Consider the following 23,391-nt stretch of genomic DNA (forward strand, 5'->3'; position numbering starts at 1 on the left):
GTATTCATTCCATGCATGCATTCGTGTGCGTCATACAGATTCGTGTGCGTGAGATGATGAAAGCATTCGTGATGAAGTAACCAACAAAACAACTCGTAAATCAGTAAGAAAATATTCGTATTTTGTCTTGTTTTTTTGTTTTGGCATTATAATCACTGCAGCTTCCCCAAAAACATTCATACTTTTTTTTTTTTTACGGATATTTTTTTCCAATTAATTTGTTTACGTATAGTTTTTTTGGTAAAAATGTTTACGAGTAAAAAAAAGGCAAAGTACGAATACGAATTTGTTTTGTCCTAAATATAACCCCATAATGCAGGCTGAGATTCTTTCACAGCCCAAAGGGACCCCTGTCCTGTCTCACTGTTTCCCCTTTGTGAAAAAGTAATCACATTTGTTACTAAAGTAAAAGTACTGTATCAATGCTACAATGCAGAAATAGTTAGATGTAAGTAAAAGTTAAATTCAAAATTTACTTGAGTAAAAGTACAAATGTATTGGTATCAACATGTATTTAAAGTAACAAAAGTAAAAAGTACTCGTAATGCCAGAATGTCCCATTTGAGGTTTTCAAAAGTAGTAAAATCTTTTGAAAATAGCAGATCTACAAGCTCACAATGCGTCGCGAGTAATTAGAAACTAAAGCTTTTACTAAAGTCAAAAAAATGTAGTGGGGTAAAAGTACAATATTTGGATCCGAGATGTAGTGGAGTAAAATTGGAAATGCTCAAGTAAAGTACAAAAACCTCAAAATTGTACTTATGCATGAAGGAAGCATGAGGTCAGTCCGTTGTCTCCCCAGGCGCGGCAGAGGGAGTGCAGAGCCCAGGATTACATAGGCAATTGGCACTGGGTGAAAAAAATGGGTTGCAAAATCGTGGGATAAAAATTATTAAAAAAAAAAAAGAAAAAAAAAATTGTACTTAAGTACAGCAATCAAGTAAATGTACTTAGTTACATTACAACACTGGCTTCTAGAATTTAGATTGTGCCGGACCAAAACACCCCACTGGCTTTATATAATAAAATGAAGGACAATAGACAATGAAGTCAATGCGAATTACCAGTGGCCTATTCAATTTCAGTGATAATCAACTCTCATCTTTGATAGTAAATGCCATCTCACAAGGAAAATACTGCCGATGCTCTATTCAGTCTACTGGGACCATATGTGGCAATTGAGATAGTTTTGCCATATGGCCAACATCATTGGTGTATGCTCATTGGTTAACCTAACGACTCTTAAGCGTGTTGAATATAACAACATGTGCACGTATGCATTTTATATTAGTATTAGTATACACACACACACACACACACACACACACACACACACACACACACACACACACACACACACACACACACACACACACACACACACACACACACACACACATTTAGAACGAAAAAATGCAATTATAAATCGAATTCAAAATGTCTCAGATGTCTGAAAGATAAGTAATGTCAAGTCAGATTTATTTTTCTCAAACTGACATGTCTGATCCAATGAGATACTACATAATCCGAACATGTCCTGACCTCAGCTTGGCAAATCCTGAAAGTTTCACACATCAAATGACAGGAATATCATTATTTATTTGTGAGATAGAAAGGCAAAACGCATGAAATGCTAAAGAAGGTGAAAATGGGACTTCCTCCTTGCAGAGTCATCTACAGTACTATGACTAGATCGTCAAAAATATAGGTGTCTGACAAGATCTGACTCTATATTGACACTAGTGACAATTAGTTGAGACGTGTTTGGCAGATGCAGCTGAACGGCTATTTTTTTTATTCTGCCTAAAAGGTTAAATGTCTGTTTACAAAGTTAAAAAGATCCAAAGTGCCATGAAATATTTGGGGACGCTGACTGCATATCAAGTGCCTGCAACATCTCCAGCAATTTGCAGCAGAGAGACTTGAATAGGATGAGTTTGTTGGCAAAGTCTAAAAGCCTAGTTGAAGTCCCTCAGGCAGTCGAAGGCCCCAGGCCACTGGCCCAGTCCAGATTCCAAATAACTTCTGGTACCCAGAGAGTACAAGAGTACCACAGCATCACTCTCTTCCTCTCCTCATAATCTTAAGGGTCAGGCAGGGTAAGAGCACGGTCCCACATGCCTTTCTTTATGCATCGTACAGCAAACACAGCCCAGAGACTTCAGACACAACCATGTCCCATGTCGTCTTCCGGGTGGTGGGCAGTGCCGGCAGGAGTTTCTGTAGTTTGTTTGACCTGCATTTTGAGTATTGGCTCACTGCAAAATACAAGCAAAATGGCTACCAGGTGGGGTAAAGCTGGCATCCTATTGGTTGATGCCTGGTCCAAGTTCACCAATGCTGAACTCCTGAAACTGTTGACTGTTGATCAAAAAGCATAAAATTGTCCCCTTAAAAGTAGTTGGATACAAGGCATGTTAAAAGATACAGCAAGGGAATTGATGCTGATGTGCATAACTTCATAAATGAGAAACTCATTGAATGCAAGCTCAGGAAATAGAGACAGACAGGAGAGGAGGAGAGAGAGGGAAAGAGACAGGAGAAGAGAGAGAGAGGAGCCAGAACAATGTTTGATTGGGCTTATGCCATATATGGGCATAAAAGTGATTCTTTTAGTGTGACATCACAGTGAAGCCTGAGCGTGATGTCAGAGCAGCAAACCCATCTGTTCAGAGTGGTTCCCCTGACGTCACAGTGACGTCAGAGCATTATGTCAGAGCGTCAAAACCATAGAACCACAGACAAACCCATAGAACCACAGTGTCAGGCGTTATAGACGCACACATAGATACACACATATGGACAAGCTGTGACCGTTCACATACTAATCTATAATAAAGGACCAGTATCTTGTTTCTGCAATGCAGCTTATTTTTACGTTTTGCAATTAGTTTCCACCTACTGTAGCTTGCCTCTAACCAGGGCCGACTGGGAGAAATGCGGGGCCCTGAGCGAAGTGTCCCCCCCCCCCCCCCCCCCCCCCCCTCCCCCCGCGGAATTTTTTTACTTGCACGCGCGTGCACGCGCGCATGTGCGCAACCGATTTTCTGTGGCTGTGCATCTATAAATGGTATGGAAATGGAATTAAGCAGCAACTCTACCTCTAAAACGGTAAGACAGAAGCATGTTTATTCTGCTGCTTTTATTGTACACGGCCACAAAGCAGACTCCTGCAGAATGAATGCAATAGCTGAATGGGACCATGTATTTACTTCACTAGGCTATCAATCAGACACAAGATCGTCATGTTGTCAGATGAGGGGATTCCTCATAACTTTGTAGAACTTTACCCTGGCCTTACCTCGCGCAGATATGATGCTCTCTCTCTCTCTCAACTCTCTCATAAGTAAGTAACGGAAGGGAAGGGAACGCTGAATCAAGTTGTAGGATCCCCTGTCTCAAGACTAGATACAGTAAATCCCATAGCCCGAGGGGACAGTCAGCCGTTTCACTGGTTGTTGCTGGTTGTCAGGGAGATATCACAGCCAAACGGTTGACAGGCTCTGTCTCCGTCCTGCAGATTGCGGTGTTTGTCTGATTTAATATGAAAACAAAACTAAATCAATTAACCAAGCCTAGCGCGGGGCCCTTGCAGGTGCGGGGCCCTGAGCGACCGCACCGTTCGCTCTACCCTAGAATCGGCCCTGCCTCTAACCCCTGAATTGCTAGCTTCAGCCATTTAAAACTATCTTTGTTACGATTAAAGGGTCAATTATGGGGAGGGGAGGGTGTTGTCATTTGCAGGGTTTTCTTGGTTGAAATTTCTACCAGGCCAATCAATGGCGGCAATAGCAAATTTGGATCCTGTAGCATGCTGGGAGCTGGGGATAGCCAGGACTGTTCAAAGCCCAGCCAATAGGAACAAAGAGGGGTTATGGCCTAGTTTACTATAGGCCATGACTGGCTTTCGTGTCTAGACTACGATACACGCTGAGGAAGGCTTGACGACGAAATGTGTCCATCCATTTACAGAATGTTGCAAAAAATAGGAGATCTAGGAACAACTGGTTAGGAGAGGACTTAGAAGTATTTGCCTCTGCAGAGCATATCAACAAGATGAAGACAAGGATCTACGTAATATGATACCTTGTCTGCAGGGGTAACAAAATAAGCAACTTTGCAAGCCTCAAATCCGCTGGCTCTGAAGTAATATGAAGCACTGATTTATGGTGAGCTCTGACGGAGATGTCCATCTGTGAGTGTGTGTGTGTGTGTGCGTGCGTGCGTGCGTGCGTGCGTGCGTGCGTGCGTGCGTACGTGCGTACGTGCGTGTGCTCGAGATGAGTGTGAGAAAAAGAGGTGCAGAATGAGAGAGATAGACCGAGAGTGTGGGTGTGTGCGAGCATACTGCAACTTATGTGCGTGAATGCATGTATAGGGGGTAGGCTACTTGGAGGTAAAGCTTTTTGGGGGTGCTTTACTATACTATATCAGTCATAAAACATACCAGCTGTCAATACCAAAATCCTGCATATCAGATTTGAATTGATTTGAATAAAATGTCTAAAGTGGTGCTACAGTGCCCTCCTCTGGGAACAATCTGCACGACAATAAACTACTGTAGGTACTAGAGATCTATTTTTTTAAGATCAACATCAACTTGAAGAAAGTCATGCACTGAGTAGGAGCAATATGTCTATTGACCAAATGGTAATTTGGTAGATTTTGTTTTACTAGATTATTCACTGGCTGTATTTTTTGTCATATGACTCAAAGGGGGTGGGGGGGGGCTAACATCACAAGTGTATTAACGAAATTGACAGGCTAGATTATGTGCATTACGATGAAACAGAGACGTACAGCATACATTCATATTTTAGCTTGAACTCTAAGCTTACATTAGGTATAGTTGGCATTTGGAAGAGGAGTTAGACTGATTAGATTCAAATCAAATCAGTCTGAGTCTTTTGAATTAAACATTCTAACTATGTGTATCTGCACATAGGGAGCGGCATAGCTCAGGGGTAGAGAAACCGTTATTAGAGCACTAAGGGTTCCCGAAGGGTTCCCAGTTCGAATCCGGGCTCCCCCTGAGTTAATGTCGAAGGGTCCTTGGGCAAGACTCTGAACCCCTAATTGCTCCCAGTGAGTAGGTTGGTGCCTTGCATGGCTTCCTCCGCCACCGGTGTATGAATGTGTGCGTGAATGGGTGAATGTAATGCACAATCTCTGTAAAGCGCTTTGGATAAAAGCGCTATATAAATGCACCATTTACCATTTATATAGATAATAATGAGTCAAGCTATAAATTCCACCCAAAATGTGTCTGTCCTTCGTGTTTCTTGAAAACCATTGAGCCTATCGGCTTCAAATGTGTGACGCCATGGACTAGGGTGCTGGGCACAAAGTCTTTGGGCATAACAGATTTGCATCAGGGATCTCCCTATATGGCCATAAAAGGGACACAGGCAAACAGTTGGGTACAACGCGTTCCAGAGTAGGTCCAATGTACTTTCTGTATTGCACTTTTTTATAATTACTTGAAGTAGTAGCAAATACAATTAATTCTCAAACAACTCCAGAAGTAGCCTGGTTCAGTTGAACAGAGCATCAATTTACTGGCTTACATTTTGTTTTTTACAGGCACTAAATAGTCAAGGTAGTAACAGGCAAAGGCCAACATGTTTTCAACCACAACAAACATTTACATTTTCACCCTGATGAAGACCTATTGTGGTCAAACATGTTGGCGTTTGCCTTGTTAATAAAGTGCTTTTATACACCTCTGACACTTTTGACTACTTTTAACCTCTTATTTCTCCTGTGAGCACCCGCTTATGTTGTTTTCTTTAGTTTAAAACATTGTTGAAACAATGTGTTGAGTGCAGGTAAATCTTTGATATAACATTTTGAATTAGATTACCTTTTTCATGGACCACAGCATGTCAAGAAAAAGATTGCTTATCGCTATAACGTGATCTTTTCAGATATAATTTATTTTCACCTCCAGCTATAACATTATTGCGGGAGCGTGTCGCTGTTACTACATCTCATCTTTTCGACACCCGACTCTAACCCTCACCCTAACCTTAACCTCCGTGGAGTGAGTCGCTAACCCTCCGGTCGAAATGATGGGCATTCGCAAAAGCGAGATTTCCCCATTATTGCCTCACCAACCAGCTTAGCCACCAGCTAAAGCCCAACCAAAATCCCTCCGTTTGTGTTTTTCATGCACAGTATGATGAAAATGAATGATTTCACAAGAGTTCATTGCAGTCACATCATCGGTCAGTGTCAATGATTGGTTGCACTTGCACAAAAATAATATTTGGAGCAAAGTGGGAGCATTTTCAATAGTGGTGTTGTGAGGACGTGATTAAATATCCCTGTTTATTAGCAGCCGGAGCAGATGGCTATTCATTACCAATCACCATTCCGGATTCTAGTGCCCAATCCGTTTCATTTATCTGTCAAATTGTATTGCTGCAGATCAACAGATGGCAATAGAATCTTATGCTTGGGGGATTTATGTAAGACTTCATGATTCAAAAACAAAAGTGAATAAGATACATGATGGTAAATAAAGTACAGAGGTCAAGACTGTGAGATTGGAAGTCACAAAACAAAAATATATTTTTTGTTTTAAAAACAGTACAGTACGATTTGACTTGAAATATAAATCATTCCAAGCTTGAGGACAGAGTAGTTCTTCATATCCACGTGGAGATAATGAACTGGTTCACTACAGCTCCCATATCACAATGTCACTTTAGGTTTCTCTACCCTCTTTATAAAGAATTAATTTTGGATTTGTGGTTTGGTAATTATAGTTACACTGCCTCTGTAGACCAGGAGGACCCAGTAGTGCATGGTGTTGGCATCATTCGCCTCTCTTTTTGTGAAGGACACCAGCCAGCCGCCGGGTCTAGAGAGGCAAGTGAAGGACGGTACTGTAGAAACATTTCAGCAGAAATAGAGTCCTATGGATGGATGAGGCCATAGAATCTTGCATCCATCACCACCAAACCCAACATATTCACACACCCAGGTTATATCTAGTACAGAGTATGGCGTAAAACATGCAGAAGACCTTTCCTGCATCAGTGCAAGGTGATGCATGGCCATAACCTTAAAGGACAACTTTAGTTTTTTACAACAAGGGTTCATGTTTTAGATTGTTATTAGAGAAAAGAAAAGATGAGTGTTAAAATGTTTTCATTTACTGCTTTCTATCGTTTTAGTGACTTTGATGATTTTGATTTGCATGCATGCCCCCATGGTTGGGGGCATGCATGCAAGTGGCTAAATATGTATTTTTAGACACAATAAGCCCATTCCCAAGATGCACCACAATCTTTCATGGGCAAATGTGACTTATGGGGGCTGGTGTAAATAGTTAACAAAGAAATTGTCAGCTTATTGTGTCTAAAAAGACATATTTTGCCACTTGTACGCATGCCCTCAACCACTGAAATCAAAATACTAAAATGGCTAAAACGATAGAAAGCAGTAAATGAAAACATTTTAACACTCATCTTTTCTTTTCTCTAATTACAATCTAAAATATGAACCCTTGTTGTAAAAAAACTAAAGTTGTCCTTTAATGGAGAGATAATTAAAATAATGCAATGCTGTAAAAGGCAGAAAAAGTATTATATTATTATTATTACCCATAACATATTGGATGTCTATAATAATAGACGATACCAATTAACAATCTGGATAGATGACTTGGTGTATGTAAAAAATGGCAGTATCTTAACGGACGGATAAGCAATGATTGTCATTGATCAAAATATCCTAATGTCCCCTTTGAAAGATTTTGAGTGTTTAAAATCTTTTAAAATATAAAAATTCAGTGGAATAGATATTATGATTAGTCTCTTGGGTAATGACATTCCTTTTAAAGACAACAAATTGTCTTCTGCAATAACCGGCATCAGTGAGGTGTTCTAACTTCTATGCGAGCCAAACATTTTCAGACGAATGAAGAAGATAAGTCTGAAGGGAGACAGATTGTGATTGTGGCCAAATCCCTTTCTTAGGCTCAGCTCTCTCCTTTACTGTGACAGGGACTGGCAATGTGGATAGTACATCAAAAGTCTGTTGTAATAACACTGAATAACCCCCCCCCCCTTCCTCCTCCAATTCAAATAAGATAGAAAGAAAGAAGGAAAGAAACTACACATGAACGCAAAGACGTTTAGATGATTAGTGCTCACATCATTTAGCATATACTCCTAGAAGTGTTTGATGTCATCTACAGTAGTAAATATATTTTGTAGTATTAGTAATACAGTGTGTATTTCAAATAGCAATGGAAAGGGAAGTTATTTATCAGTTTTTATCAAAACTCAGCAAAGCGGCTTACAGTAGGTGCAAAACAATGAGTGCTCAAAACGAACACAACTGCTATCAAAGCCATTAACAAGGACACATAATATAAAAAGGCTAGATGGTCTTGAAATCTGGTTTAAATTAGGACCGGGACCTACAATTAACAGCGGTAGCCATGTTGATGCTGTTCTATGAATAGACGATTTCATCCACTTCTACTGGAGGGCTCGAGAGACACTTTTGAGAGGAAGCTGAAATGCCTCCGCCTCCTCAGGGATACAGTGGGTGGCCAAAATACCATGTGTTTGTTGTGCAGGGGTTTTTACCAGACTGCTGGAGAAACATCAGGTGTGTGTGACAAAGAACGACAGAGAGAGAGACAGAGACAGACAGACAGTGAGAGAAAGAGAGAGGGGGTGAGTTTGGAACGGATCAAGGCTAACAGCTGCCAACACCTCAAGTGTGAATGAACTGTCATAAGCCTGTCAGTGTTTTCTACCATGAGTGTACCAAGATCGCAAGCACACACGTGAGTGTGTGTGCGCGCGCGCGCGCGTGTGTATCTGTGTGTGTGTGTGTGTGTGTGTGTGTGTGTGTGTGTGTGTGTGTGTGTGTGTGTGTGTGTGTGTGTGTGTGTGTGTATTGTGATAACAGCTGTCACATAAACAACACTCGAGCGTTGCTTCTGCCAGTTTACACTACTTAAGCTTGCATACTGAACAGCATTCAACTCATAATCACTTTGAACGCTAAATCAATGTAAAGTGTGCATGGAGAAATAAACTAAACTAATGAAACTAACAAATGATGAGGGTTTACATGTTTCCAACATGGAAATTTTGATTTGAAAATTTTACTGGAGGATTAAACACTTGAGATGCAGCATCTCGTCTTCCAGAGTGTCCTCAGGCTCAATTGTGGAACATGAGAAATATGTTCCACACAGAGCGAGGACATGTTCCTGATCCTTGCTTTTCAAAGGTCCATTACGTTAGGCCCTTAGGTTTGGGTTTGGGTTTATGTTAGGGGAATTAGAACGAGTTTGTGCCCACACTCATTGATTGCTAAAATGCGAAAGTCGTCATGTTTTTTTTTAGTTTTTTTTTTTTTACCTTTTTATGTGATCGCCAATTTTCGCGCACGCACGAGGCTGCGCGTGCACACTCGCTAAATCCGCGTGTACGATGCCATACAAGGACGATCACAAAAGGATTCATGTTAGCGCGACCAAACTTTAGCAGACAAGCTAGCAAGAAATGCTGCAGGCCATGTGACAGGATCCAGAAACAGAGAAAAGTTTTTTTTTCTGCAACCTTTTGAATGGGTGCCAATGCAGATCCGGATCTCGTTTCCGTCGCAGAAAGGAAGCACTTTATTTTTGGCACTTCGGCGATTATCTTTTAATAAATGTAATAAATATGATAGTTAATAACTCGGGAAACTCAGGCTGGGCAGTTGACATTGTGAAAAACTCTGGGAAATTGTCTCCGGGATGGGGGACCAGAGGCCGGATGGGATACTGTGACTCAGGGATGATGGGGCGTTGGTCCACCCTGCGGACACCTGGAGGCTTACTGATGATGTGCTCCAGAGAGTCTGGCTGCTGAAGCTGGCTCAGGTCGTCCTCAGGGTCGACGAGAAGCTGCTTTGTGTGCCTCTCCTTTTCTCTGCGCTTCATCCACACCACGAACAGAAGCACCAGACCTGTAGGACACAGCCACCATGTTCAGCTTCTACCAGGTGCTCCACACATCTACTATCACACTGGGCTGCCACCCCTCAACACACAAATTGAGAGAAAACACACACACGCACCCATGCACGCGCACGCACACACACAAAGACACGCACTCCATCAAGTTTTAAATTCAGCTGGAAAGCAGGACAGCTGCAGGTGCAGTTCTACATGAATCTTAAATCTGTTTGAAAAGTGCATGAGTTCAGCAACACATGGGAATAAAGATGCCTGTCAGCGTAATGTGTTTCCAAGACATATAGCAGATATTTACCCTAACAGACAAAGACTTGTATGTCAAGTTGTCAACAGATGCAGGAGAGGATTTCAACCAGCGGGGCATTCATCTATAATACAAACTACTGTACTGTTTATGTGTTACAACCTGCTGAATGTTTTATGACGTCCCAATATGCTCTGCTTGGAAGACATGCCAATCAAAGAAAATCACTGGCAACTTTAACATTATGACTGTAAGTGTGTGTGTGTGTGTGTGTGTGTGTGTGTGTGTGTGTGTGTGTGTGTGTGTGTGTGTGTGTGTGTGTGTGTGTGTGTGTGCGTGTGTGTGTGTGTGTGTGTGTGTGTGTGTGTGTGCTTACTGAGAAGAATGATGATGCAGATCAGTATAGAAATGATGGCTCCAGTGCCCAGCCCGGCGGCAGCCACAGCCCCCAGGGTGGTACAGTCTCCGTTCTCATCGCAGGGACACACCTTCAACCTGATGATGGACCTGTTGGACAGGGGAGGGGAGAGATGTTGCTACCGACAAACAAACAACAACAACTGGAGTATTAGTTATTATTCTGGGAAAAGTGTGTCACAGCTAAATGCTTTTGGTGAAAGAGAGATACCAGTCATAAAACACTCCCTCAGAGGCAATACTTTATTAGACAGTTTGGCAGACAAGCTGGCTTCTTTCAGGATGAAAATAAACTGGAGAAGATGAGACAGACCTTTATTGATCCCACAGGGGAAATTCAGTTGTCATCACAGAAGGCAGCTTGTCTGCAAAAATGTTGTCTATAACACTAATTGCATTGGATTTATCAGTGTGCCTCATCTCTTACCTTGCTGATGCTCCTGATAATCAGCACCTTCAAGCATCAATGCAATTCAGGTGCACGCTTCTATTTTATTCAATCAGCTAAATGCTCATAAAAGGGGCACTGCAGTACAGATCCAAGCTAATTTGTTCTCGTCTGAGTATCTGTTACTACAGGCCATACTGTATCATCCGGGTTATGGTCCAGTTACGTCGAGGGGAAGCTGGGCAGCTCGAAGACGAAGGGCCCTGCGTTGGGCTCGATGTCCGTGTTGGCGGCCGTGATGTTGGCCCCGTTGGCATTCCTGTTCAGCCGCTCACAGATCTGAGCCTCCTTGGGCACCAGCGCCGGGGGGTTGTCATTAATATCTATCAGGTAGATCTGCAGAGTGCCCGTCCCGCTGGCTGCAGGAGAGCCTGGAAGCATGGAGGAGAGCAGGAGGAGAATATGAGGTGTCCATGCCTGTGTGGCATGGCGGTATTTATTTAACAGTTGCCAACAACGCCACCTAGGGAATTGCACCCTAGGAAATAGTTTTGAGGAACCTAAATCTAAAGTAAACCACCTGAGACCACATGATTACTCCCCACAAGGTTCGTTGTACAATATAAGGAATATAGGCAGAGACATGGTGTTAACAAGTACAAAATGTTTTATTTACTATAGTATACTAATCATCAGCAATAAAATGTATTCAAAGGGTTAAACATCAACAGTGAGTTACTACAAAACATTATACAACCGACAGGCCAGTACTGGGGGAAGGAGGAGAGGTGGGCAGGCCAACCGACCCAGGGCAGTGGCTCCCCAACACACACACCACTACAAGAGCAAAGCACACACAAAAGGGGGGTGTTACCACTACCACTGGGGCGGCCGTCACCTGGTCCCACTTGGCTCACCCAGCACTGGTCCTGTAAAAGAAACAATAATTAGTATCTCACATTAAAATACAGTTGTCAGGTTGGTGTTAAGTCGATGTGAACAGGGGTTTCGTGGACATTAGACATTAAATCAGCTCGATAAATCCAAGGCAAGGGCCATTGTCATAGGTGACATCACTCCAGGCAAAGCAGCAGTGTTTGTTACTCCTCAGGCCTGGGAATATACAAGCAGCCGTGTTAGCCTAGCCTTTAATATAGTAATTAATAATAACACAAGAGACAAATCTAACCTACCACTCACTCCAGGGCAACACACACGGTTGGTGTCTTGACACCCTTTGTGTGTTCCAGTCAGCCACATACACTGTGGTAGAGAAGTGGGCTTGTGGAGGGATAGACAGCTACACACAGGGACTAAACACAAGAAAGAACGGGTCAAGTTCATGACCATAACCAATATACAATGCAGGCACTCGCTCGCTAAACAAGACATACCTGCACTGATGCATAGTAGGTGAACATACTGGAGCCCAACAGGCCAGCTCCATCCAAGGCAACTTGGTCGATGACGCACACACAGGGGAAAAGTGTGGCAAGCTGCAGCCCAAAGGGCCAGCTTGGTTTAAGAGACCTCCAGTCTCTGAGGCCGGCTACAGACCTAAAGGCATAAAAACGAGTGCGAGTCGTGTGGGGGAGGCGGGGGGCAGGCACAGCACAATGCATTCCGGATGGGAGTCGAGTGGTTTGAAGTCGAGTGCGAGTCGTGTGGTGTTGTGTGGTTGCGTCCAACTTGCTCACGACTCGCACAGAGACAGTTGTAGGCGAGCACTGGGGAGCAGACAAGCTGCACTTGATGAGACAGAAGGCAGGGTTCAGCTGCCAACCAATAGGAGAGAACCACCGTTCTGCAGCGAAACTGGGCAGAGCACACTTGTAGTCCACTACACTACAGTGCGTTGAGCCTTCGGTCTGCAGTGATCATCGCGCTGTCTCTCCTCTTCCCTCGTTCTCCTGGCCATTTCAAGCCGCTTCTCCCTCCTTCTCCTTCTCCTCGCCACCAACACCGCCAATACAAGCGCCCTTTTGCGTCCTCTAAACAACATTTTGCCCAACAGGTGTCACCAAGCAGCAGCAGTACTGTCCACCGACGCCAACTCCAAAAAGACTACACGCTCGAAATCCACTTACACTTCCGCCTCTCGCTGGACGGCCCACGTCCGCAAAGCATTGTGGGAAATGTATTCTTTTTTGGAACAGACTTTCCAAACGGAACAGACTCGCACTGAACACAGAACGTTCCAGTCTGAGTGCGGCCTGAGGACACTGACAACCAAATGAGAGAGAATCTAACCAGGCAGGGGGGTGTGCTGTTTAAGTATTGTAGTCAATCAGCAGAATGATTAGTGGGAGGAGGATGGGCCATTGGCAAAGTGGAAGCCAACGCCCATCCTGCTACAATCCATCCCCTCCAATTGTGTCGTTGCCCCGACGATGATACAATTAAGCAGTTAAGCTAAGAAACTCAACCATTACTGGTACAGAATTTGACGCTGAAGCCCATCAGGCCAGCAACTAGGATCATACATACAACGCTGAAGCCCGTCGGGCCAGCTACACTAGAGACACAAAGTAGTATTACCATACCTTCATGTCACCTATACTAGATGGGCGTCCCTCCGTGAGAGGTGGCTCCCGGGTGCTTGGGAAGGGGTGGTGCAGGTCCTCCAGGTACAGACACCAGCATGGCCATTGCCCGTGTGCACCTGAACCTCACCATCCCCACTCCCAGCCCAAACTGAGGCCTAGCCGAAAGGCAAAGTTGCCGCAAAGTGGTCCATTTAAGGCTGCCACCTCAAAACTTCCCTTAGAGCCAACAACCCTGCTCAAACTTATCACCACCCGGTCCCTTGACGGGAGAACCTGGGAGCGCCACAAATACTAGTCAAAACGTTTTGAAACCTGGCTGTTCAGCTCATTTCGAGGTGAACAAAATTTTAAGACTGTAGCCCAACAGGCCAGCCATCGTACCTCCTAAAACCATGCCTGCTCAGCTCTTCGAGGTGAACAAAATTGACGACTAAGCCCAACAGGCCAGCCATAGAACTGTTTAAAACCATGAATGTTCAGCTCTTCGAGGTGAACAAAATTGAAGACTAAGCCCCACAGGCCAGCCACTACGAGACACCCTTGACGGATTGTCTGCTTTAAAATGTCAGTATCTGAAGGGACACAAGTAAAACTATCTACAGCTATAATTGTCCAGCTCTTGACGAGGTGGGCAAATACTGTCCGGCTCTTTACAGAGTGAACGGCAAACACAACTTTAACACATATAACTGTTCAGCTCCTTCTGAGGTGAACCAACTTGAAAGGACTCACTTATCCTACAGGGGGGGGGGGGGGGGGGGGCTGTCCTATCCACCAACAAACGCTGCTGCTTTGCCTGGGGTTACAATACCCATGACCAACCGCCTTTGTCGTGGATTCATCAACCTGATTAAATGACGTTGCCTTTGCGGTGTGAAATCCCCAGTCACATCAAGACTGCCTGCTCCAATCTGACAATTGTATTTACTATGTATGTGAGATACTAATTATTGTTTCCATTACAGGACCGGTGCTGGGGGGAGTTAAGTGGGACCCGGTGACGGCTGCCCAGTGGTAGTGGTAAACCCCCTCTTTGCTGTGGTACCTTTTAGTGTTTTTGAGTTGCTGTGTGTTGGGGATCCACTACCCTGGGTCGGTTGGCCGGCCCACCTCTCCTCTTTCCCCCAGTACTGGCCTGTCTATGTACAATGTCCTGTATAAACTCACTGTTAACTTTTAACCTTTTGGATGACTCTTATTGCTGACAATTAGTAAATGATAGTAAATAAAACATATTATACTTTTGTTACAACCATGCCTCTGCCTATAATTCTTATGCTGTACAACGAACCTTGTGGGGAGTAATCATGTGGTCTCTGGTGGTTTACTTAGATTTAGGCTCCTCAAAACTATTTCCTAGGGTGCAATTCCCTAGGTGGCGTTGTTGGCAACTGTTAAATAAATACCGCCATGCCACACCTGCACAGAACTTCTCATTCACTATAGGGCTGTAGTGAATGAGCGGCTCTGTTCCAGATGAAAGCTGAGAGTTTGTATTTGTCAAATGAGAGATTGAGGCTAGAGGAGACTTTCTGCGTTTGACAGAAATACTCTGACAGTTTTGTATTCCACCTCTTTCCCAAGCTAAATAAAACCCTTCACTTCTGGGAAAATCTCGATTGTCCGGTTAGGGTTAGGTTTAGGCATAGTTTTACTGAGGTTATTATGGTTGGGTTAAGGTTAGGTTTAGATTTAGGCATAGTTTTACTGAGATTAGGGTTAGGTATGGTCAGAGTAATGGGACTTCGGAACAATGGGACGTCGGAACAAAGCTAAGCACACGTCAGCAATGGAATCACAGTCCCACAGGAAACAGGATGTGACGTCATTGAAAAATCCGGATCTGCATCTGCTTCCTGTTTATTTATTTTTTTCACAGATTTCTTTTTTTCTCTGCTTCCTGACTTTCACTGCATGTGCAGCCAAAGAATTGGGTGGAACGCCTCACTTTTTTTCCCACGGAAACACAGAGACAGTTATTGGTTAAATATTCTTGGCAGTGAATGAGTTAATGATGACTGTAACAGTAAAACAAGTCCACGTCCGGGTGGATTATTCGACATACGATGTGAGGCCCCAAGAGGATGTGTTTGTACACAAAGGCCCATCTGTCTGCTGTTTTATCACTTTTCTGAGGCTTCTGAGAGAGTTCACTCTTCCGTGCCGATGAACATGGTCACATGCATACAACATACACGCACGCAGGCACACATGCCGGCAGAGACAAATCTCAAAGCTATGTGCATTGATTAGACAAAAATACTGCATTGGTATCAGCATTTTGTAATAAAGAACAAAAGCGAGGGAGCAAGAAAGCAGAGTGATAAGTGTACCGATGTGCCATTTCAAAACTTCACGTGCCATGCCATTGGCAAGACAGTGTATTTGCAGGGGATTTGTAGAAACATGTGATTGTAGATCAGCTATTTTTGCTAATTTCTGCAAAAATAAGCTCTGTTCTCCAAATAAATTAGAAAAGCAAAACAGGGAAAGAAACCAGTGAAAAGAGCATTAAATACTGAAGTTTTGTAACAGCACATTTGTATGTGTATAGGTACATGTATGCATGTTTATGCATGTTGTTTGTATAAGGGGGGGGGGGGGGGGGTCTGTTTGTGTGTGCACATATTGATGGTAAAAGGATAGCTCTGAAAAATAGAAAGAAAGAGACTCAGAATTAGTGAGTCGTGAACAGTGTGAGCAGCAGAGCTGTTTATTGAGCGTGTTTCAGGGGTTGGCAACCCTTGGCTGCCTCCAATTAAGAATACATTCCCCACCACGCCGCACCAACCAATGGCTAGAGGGGAACTATAGTGGCTGAGATAAAGACACATACAAGCAGACAGTACGATGTACGCATGCAGACACACCATATATAACGTACACACACGCAAGCACACACGCACACACACACTTGAAGAGCTCTGTATGGTTCCGGTTTGTTCATCCCAGCCATGCATGGGATGGGGGACAGGCAGAAGCAGCTTGCTACAGCTGATAGCAGAATTATGGGGGTTTTAACCAGCTAAATAAATAATTATGTCCGCGTAAATTCCTCAAAAGGCAAGCAAGTTGAAAAAAGGGACTTCTTGGAAAACTGGAGTTATGTTCTTTGAAGACAAAACAACAACCACAACAACATAGGACTGCTTGAAAGTAAAACGTTGTAGGTGTAAAACAGATGGTGCAGGAACATGATAATAATGTCTTCTTTTCACCAGACTGTCCTCCTGTATCTCTGCCCTGTCCCTCAACCCTCTCAGTCACTCACCACCACCCTCTAAGTCTTACTACAATCCCCTCTCACATAATTACATCCTAATTGCATCAGACTAAAGGACTTCTCTCTTGCTTGTTTTGTTTGCCCTTAGTGCTGCATTTGATACTGTACCATTGACCATCACATCTGGTTGCAGAGACTAGAGCATCTGGTTGGCAATAAAGGAGTCATTCAGACCAAAACACATGTAGGTATTGTATTAGTTATGAGAGAGCCTGCAAAATCTAGCAACAGGGGCAGCTATGAAGAAAATCGACTAAAGCAGGTATGAAGGGGTATGATGAGAGGCAGATTTAACCCTATATGTGTTTTGGAGCTAAGTTAGTTTGAGTGTTATCTGTCAGATCAGTTTGTACAAGCTAAATACATGAAAAAGTTAGATACAGAGACCGCAAGGTTTTGTGCTTGGACCAACACTAAACATCTGACATCATAGATGTATGACGTCATAGACCACATGAGACTGACACAGCTATGTATAGAGCGTGACATGACATGAGATGTGACGGACGGACAGGATCTGAATGCGAACTATGGTCGCAACAATCACCATCGCTGTGAAACCAAAAGGATACACTCCATAAATTGACATTGTTATGTGATGATACTCAATTATGTACAGTATATCGGTGAAGCCAGATGAAACAAATGAGCAAACTAAAGTGTCTTGACACACCTTGTTGTGATTTGGCACTATATTAAATTTAACTGAATGATAATTGTGTATATAGTGTTTTATGATTCTGCATTGCAGGCTATAATTGTATTACATGTGTGTTATAAATATGTGCAGGGGAGGAAGGAGTCTCAAATCTCCTTACACACAGAAGCCAGCTGAGCTCAGACATATGGGCAAAGTTAAAGAATGGATAAAAGTTAAAAGTTAAAGAATGGATAAAGAAGGACAGTTTCTAGAGCAAAAGATTGTGGGAGGGAGAGAGAGACAGACAGACAGACAGACAGACAGACAGACAGACAGACAGATATAAAGGGAGGATCTGGTTACATTTTCAATAATGAAATTATGATGTGAAGCTTTCTAATCCAACCATCCTTTTCCCTCACTGCAAAAACAATGCTGGAATTCAATGTGACATGCTCTCTGAAATTGTCATTTACGCACATATGCAAACACAACACACACACACACACACACACGCACGCACGCACGCACGCACGCACGCACACAGACACACACACAAATGCACTGCGCATCACCGATAAGGCACTTTTTGAGGAAGAAAGCAGTTGCTTCTTGCTTGAGAAAAAAGGAAACTGATTGAGTTTGTGCTCGGCTAAGCTAAGAATCATGGATTCAGCCAGCTCTAAGCCAGCTGTACTTTTCTCTGAACCAGAGCCAGCGAGCCCAGACTCCATGTCCTCTATGCTTCTGGAACCACACAAAGTTCAGCTTGGAGTTTGGTTTTGTCACTGATTAATGAACTGTGCTTTCATACACAGATGAAAGGATAAAAGTTGTATGGAAAAGAGAAGGATACGAAGAAGCACTCCTGTAGGACTGAACAAAGTGCCTCTGTCTTTCGTGTTTTCCAGATAAACGCTGGAAAATACACTGATACACCAATAAATACATTTGAATTGAATTGAATTGAATTGAATTGAATTGAATTGAATTGAATTGAAACAAACATGTAGAAAGAGGCTTCTTACCATTGTCTGTGAAATACATTTAACTTTGTATACTGTACCTGAGTGTGCACAGAGACACATCAATAGAGAAGTTACTAACAAACCAAATACATTTCCTTTCATGCTTTGTGACTGTAGGAGCCAGTGAAGAATTAAACCATAGACCATTTAATCATATAGAGGTGGGGTGTGTTTGTAGGCGTGTCATACCCACCCCACCCTGACTTCTATATGGATAAATGGTGTGAGTGTTTGTGTGTGGTTGCGCATGCGTGCGTGCAATCTACAGTAGGTGTGGGTGGAAGAGGTTGGGTTGGAGCAAAATGTCCTAAGCAGTCTTGGTCCAATAGGACAGCAGGTAGGAGGTGAAGACATCAGCCTGAGCTAGCAGGCGGTGGAGGAATCTCCAGGATTTCAAAGTCTAATCTCACTTCCCCTGCAGTACTTGATCTGCTCTTTCTGCTCTGCTCTTCCAATTCCATGATTCCATCTGATCTCTCCGACCCTCTACCCGCCTCTCTCCTCGTCATGTGACCTGAACCTGTACTGCCAGTGGTGGGAAAAAGTACTCAGATTCTTCACTTGAGTGAAAGTATCAATACTGCAATGTAGAAATACGACTGTTACTTTAAAGGAGCTATAGTCAACTTTTTCAAGAAAAAGTTGACTATAGCTCCTTTAAGTAAAAGTCCGGAAGTCAAAATGTGCTTGAGTAAAAGTACTTAAGTATTGCTATCAAAATGTACTTAAAGTACGAACGTACTTATTATGCAGAGGGTCCAATTTCACACGTTTTCAAATGTATAAAATGTATAAAGAAATCATTTGAAAACAGCCAATCTACAAGCTCTCGATGCGCATTGAGAGCTTGTAGATCAGCTATTTTCAAATGGCCAAAATATACTGTATAGGGCTGGAGTGTTTTAATAATCAAATCTGCAAAGTAACTAAAGTTTTCAAATAATTGTAGCAGATTAAAAGTACAATATTTGCCTTTAAGATGTAGTGGAGTAGAAGTAAAAATACAGCAAATTGGAAATACTCCAGTAAAGTAAAAGCAACTCAGAATTGTACCTAAGTAGGAGTAAATCTGTGTACCGCCTCAACCCTCTATCTATTGTATTCACAAACATCCTCACCCTCCATCTCCTCATCCTTTTCTCATTTCCTTTGCATTTCTGGGTTCATCGCCTGCAAACCCTGGCGGCGGCAATCGTACTCATGAACACGCAACATCAGTCGCGTGCCGATGACACTCTGGCCTGCACGCTACAACGTTTCCACATCTATCTGATTTCATTTAGTCAAAGTCAGCCAGGGGGCCACAAAGCAGTTTTGTTATGTGATATGTTCAACTCTATCTAAATTGAAATGGATTTGACCTCAACTTGGTTTCTATATCCTACGTATCAGGTCTGCTCAGAGCTAAATACAATCTACAAACAAATACATACAGATAACCTATTTATGCAGGTGCATTTCTACCATGGTAGGGGTGGGTGTGTTTGGCGGCTGATGGGGGGTGGATGGGTGCCGATGTGGAGGGTGTAATCTCTCCTCTCCCAGTGGTGTATAGTAACTACAGTAATTTACTTAAGTACTGCAGTTTGGAGATATTTCCAATTCCCATCTCGGATTCAATATTGTACTTTTACTCCACTACATTTAGTTACTTTGCAGATATAAATTATAATATTATGAAACACACATAAACCAATTTAACCCTATTTTTTACCTTGGCTATTTGAAAATAGCCGATCTACAAGCTCACAGCGTGTCGCATCGTGGTGCGTTGTGAGCTTGTAGATGTGCTATGTTCAAACATTTTGTACTTTTACTTTTGGTACTTGAAGTAGCCTACATTTTGATGCTAACACTTTCATACTTTTACACAAGTACATTTTGAATTCTGAACGTTTACATGTATCCAGGCACGTGCACACATAGACATCAAAAGCCCTTTATCCGTCCGTAAAAAGTGCCCTCTCCAGACCATGAATGCATGCAGTTTTAACTATGGCGGAAGAAACGCAAATGTCCTCTTTCCATACATGCTTAGTTCAGTGTGGTATCAAGCACCGAAAATAGCCGACCTCCAAGCTCACAGCAACATTTTGTGAACTTGGAGGTCTGTTATTTTCGATATTTTCACCAAAAGGCTCTTTTAGAAATGTCAGACCCTGCCTCTCTAATATTCTCTGCACGTCCCTGGCCTACACTCCCTAGGTGAGCTGAGCCCCGTGGCCGCTGACTGTCAGACTGTGAAATGACTGGCGGGGCTGGACCACGTCTAGTACAGAGGGGTGAGGGATACAAGTGTAAAAGGCAGAACGAGACAAATTAGAGAAACGAGGGGAACCTCACAGACACTGGTTGAAGCACAGTAATGTGATCTAAATGCACAGAATAGAATGGAGAAAACAACTGGTAACAAACCTACACCCACAGCTTTAAAATAATCCCGATATATAAAGTTCCGCCTAAAGTCTTTGCATTGGTTCTTTGAAGCGCTTATCCTATTACACGGTTTGGTTGAATGCTTGATTCTGATTGGTAGGGGCGGACTGGGCATCTGACATATCGGGTATATGACCGGTGGGCCGACTATACAAGTGGGCCTCTGGGCCCACGTTTTCTTTTCTTTTTTTCTTTTTTTCAATAAATAAATAAATAAATACATAAATAATCTTTGACACCATTTTAGGATTAGCATTTTTAGGCTGGGCGGCAACTAAGTGGAAAGGGCCAATCCGTCTGTAGCATAGCCCCACAGAGTAGAGAGTCATCACATGATTGGCCCACTGACTTGTCTATCATCTGAATATTAGCCTTGTAGCCCAATCACAGGCTACTGTGGCCCAGGAGTCCCACCCAAACATAAAACAGCTGATACAAGCCCACAACGTGTCGCAGCCTCGACGCATTGTGGGCTTGTAGATGCCAGGGCCGAATTTGTGTCCCAGTACGGCCCTGCTGATTGGTCAATCGCTGTAATCAGCACCTCTCTATAACAGAACGATGCCTAATCAAAGGCTCAGAGCACTTGCTGCATTCAGGCTGCACTGCATGAATGTTGTGTCATATCCAATGTGAGAGCCATGTTAACAAACACACGGTGCCATTTACAACTAAATGTTGCTCTCAAGAATGTTTTTTAAACATATTTGAAGCGAGAAATAGACGATGCGGTAACAGAAAATGGATTGACCAAAACGTCCTTGTTTTCCAAAGCGACCGTGTTGCGCTGGGGGGACACACATTATTAATTTTATTGAGTTGCCGTGTAAAAAGCGGGATAATGTCTGATCCCTTACTTAGAACTGCCTAGATGGTGATTCAACGGTGGACAGACGGTGGGTGATTAGATGTCACAAGCGTAACAGCCAGACTTACGAGGCGTACCATTGCTCCCGGCCACACAAAACCTGGCACAAACATTGTTCAGGGGTGTGGCATGAGAATTGTCACACCAGTGGGCACAAGTTGACGAGGACTTTGTTCCAATCCACAACATACTTGACACAAACACTGCTATGAGAATAGCCAGGGGGTCACGGTGTGTCCTAGGCTAGGTACCCTCACAAAAAAAAAGAAAAGAAAAAAAAAAAAAACATTCAGTAATCCTGGTCTCTAAACTGCCTCCCTCTGGCCAGCCGGGGCGCCTGAAGGAGGGGAAAGGAACTGGGTGGAATAACGTGTTCCAGGGGCCCACACCATTGCTCCAATCCGCACTAAACTTTCCACAAACACTGTTCAAATGTCTGGCATGAGTAAAAAAAAAACTAAATTGCGCACATATGGGGGTTTACAGCAGTGTTTAACACTCCAAATGGCAATAACTCTGTGGGCAACAACATTTTTCCAATGTGTTTCCACCCCTTCCATTGACTGAATTAAGATTTATTTCACCAGACATACGTATCAGTTGGCGGAGATCTTTGATCGAGGCCCTGGTTTGAAATCAACCACCGCCTGGTCTCGTATATCTTTCCTCTCTCCCTGCCCTTGCTTTTACTGTCTCTTTACACTGAGCTTTATCTGAAATAAAGCATAATCCTTGTATAAATACTGTATATTATATATATATATATATATATATATATATATATATCCCTCTGATGATAATGAAAAGGTAGAAAAGGTCGGTTCCCAGAGCCATGCAGGCCTATAGGTCCACCATTGCACTTTAATTAAGTCTCCCAAACAGAGCTCAATGCAGATGTAATAAAACGCATGTGAAGTAAATTAAGCACATAATGACCCACCGACTGGGCTAATTTTCCTTGTCATTTAAGAGACGATCCAATGTATAATTAGCCTTGTTTTTTCTTTTTTTCCCAAAGAAAGCAGGTTAAGGGCAGGACTTGGTGCCATATTTCTTCAAAGGTTTCCTCTTCATTACTTATTTAGTTCCAGGGTTTTCAGGTGGCTTTCAATTACACGGTAGGGCTAATCGGACAATTAGAACAAGGTTTTTGGAAGGAAGCTGCAGTGTTGTTGTTTACAAATCCCCACCATTAGCAACACCGCTGGGGGCGACTGGCAGTCAGTGGCCAAGACTAACTTTTAATGAAGTGTTTTCTGTTTAGTTGGAAAGGTAAACACTTCTTGTTTACTCAGTGTGAGGGTTAGAAAATACGTATTATATTTTTCTATTCCTTCTCTCACTTTATTTCAAATGCCTCCCCAAGCAGAGGCCTACACTGAAGTTTGTCTCGTTTGGGGGTCGACGTGTGAGTGTGTGCATGGGGTGAATGGATGATTAAGGCTGGCAGATTTAGCAAGCAGCAAGTGGGAGGTACGACATTTATTTTTCAAACCCATGACCCCCGAGGATGAAAAATACATGTCTCAAGCTCAGGCATGGTGTTGTGG

The 23,391-nt window shown here is 43.0% G+C and overlaps 1 protein-coding gene across 1 annotated transcript in view; it reads right to left on the reverse strand.

Annotated features, from left to right (window-relative positions):
- Positions 1–1,958: 1,958 nt before the first annotated feature.
- The window catches only part of LOC308290989 (cadherin-4-like), a gene marked incomplete at both ends in the record, with an annotated part of 28,878 nt that continues 7,445 nt past the window's right edge, over positions 1,959–23,391 (reverse strand). Inside the window, 7 exons of the mRNA XM_080732903.1 lie at positions 1,959–2,025; positions 9,738–9,981; positions 10,612–10,771; positions 11,080–11,092; positions 11,267–11,471; positions 11,915–11,969; positions 12,435–12,597. Of these exons, the coding sequence (XP_080589029.1) occupies positions 1,959–2,025; positions 9,738–9,981; positions 10,612–10,771; positions 11,080–11,092; positions 11,267–11,471; positions 11,915–11,969; positions 12,435–12,597 (907 nt within the window). The remainder of the gene's footprint in view (positions 2,026–9,737; positions 9,982–10,611; positions 10,772–11,079; positions 11,093–11,266; positions 11,472–11,914; positions 11,970–12,434; positions 12,598–23,391) is intronic.

The sequence above is a fragment of the Nannobrachium achirus genome, assembly GCF_963921795.1.
Source record: "Nannobrachium achirus genome assembly, chromosome: 9".
Taxonomy (NCBI): Eukaryota; Metazoa; Chordata; class Actinopteri; order Myctophiformes; family Myctophidae; genus Nannobrachium; species Nannobrachium achirus.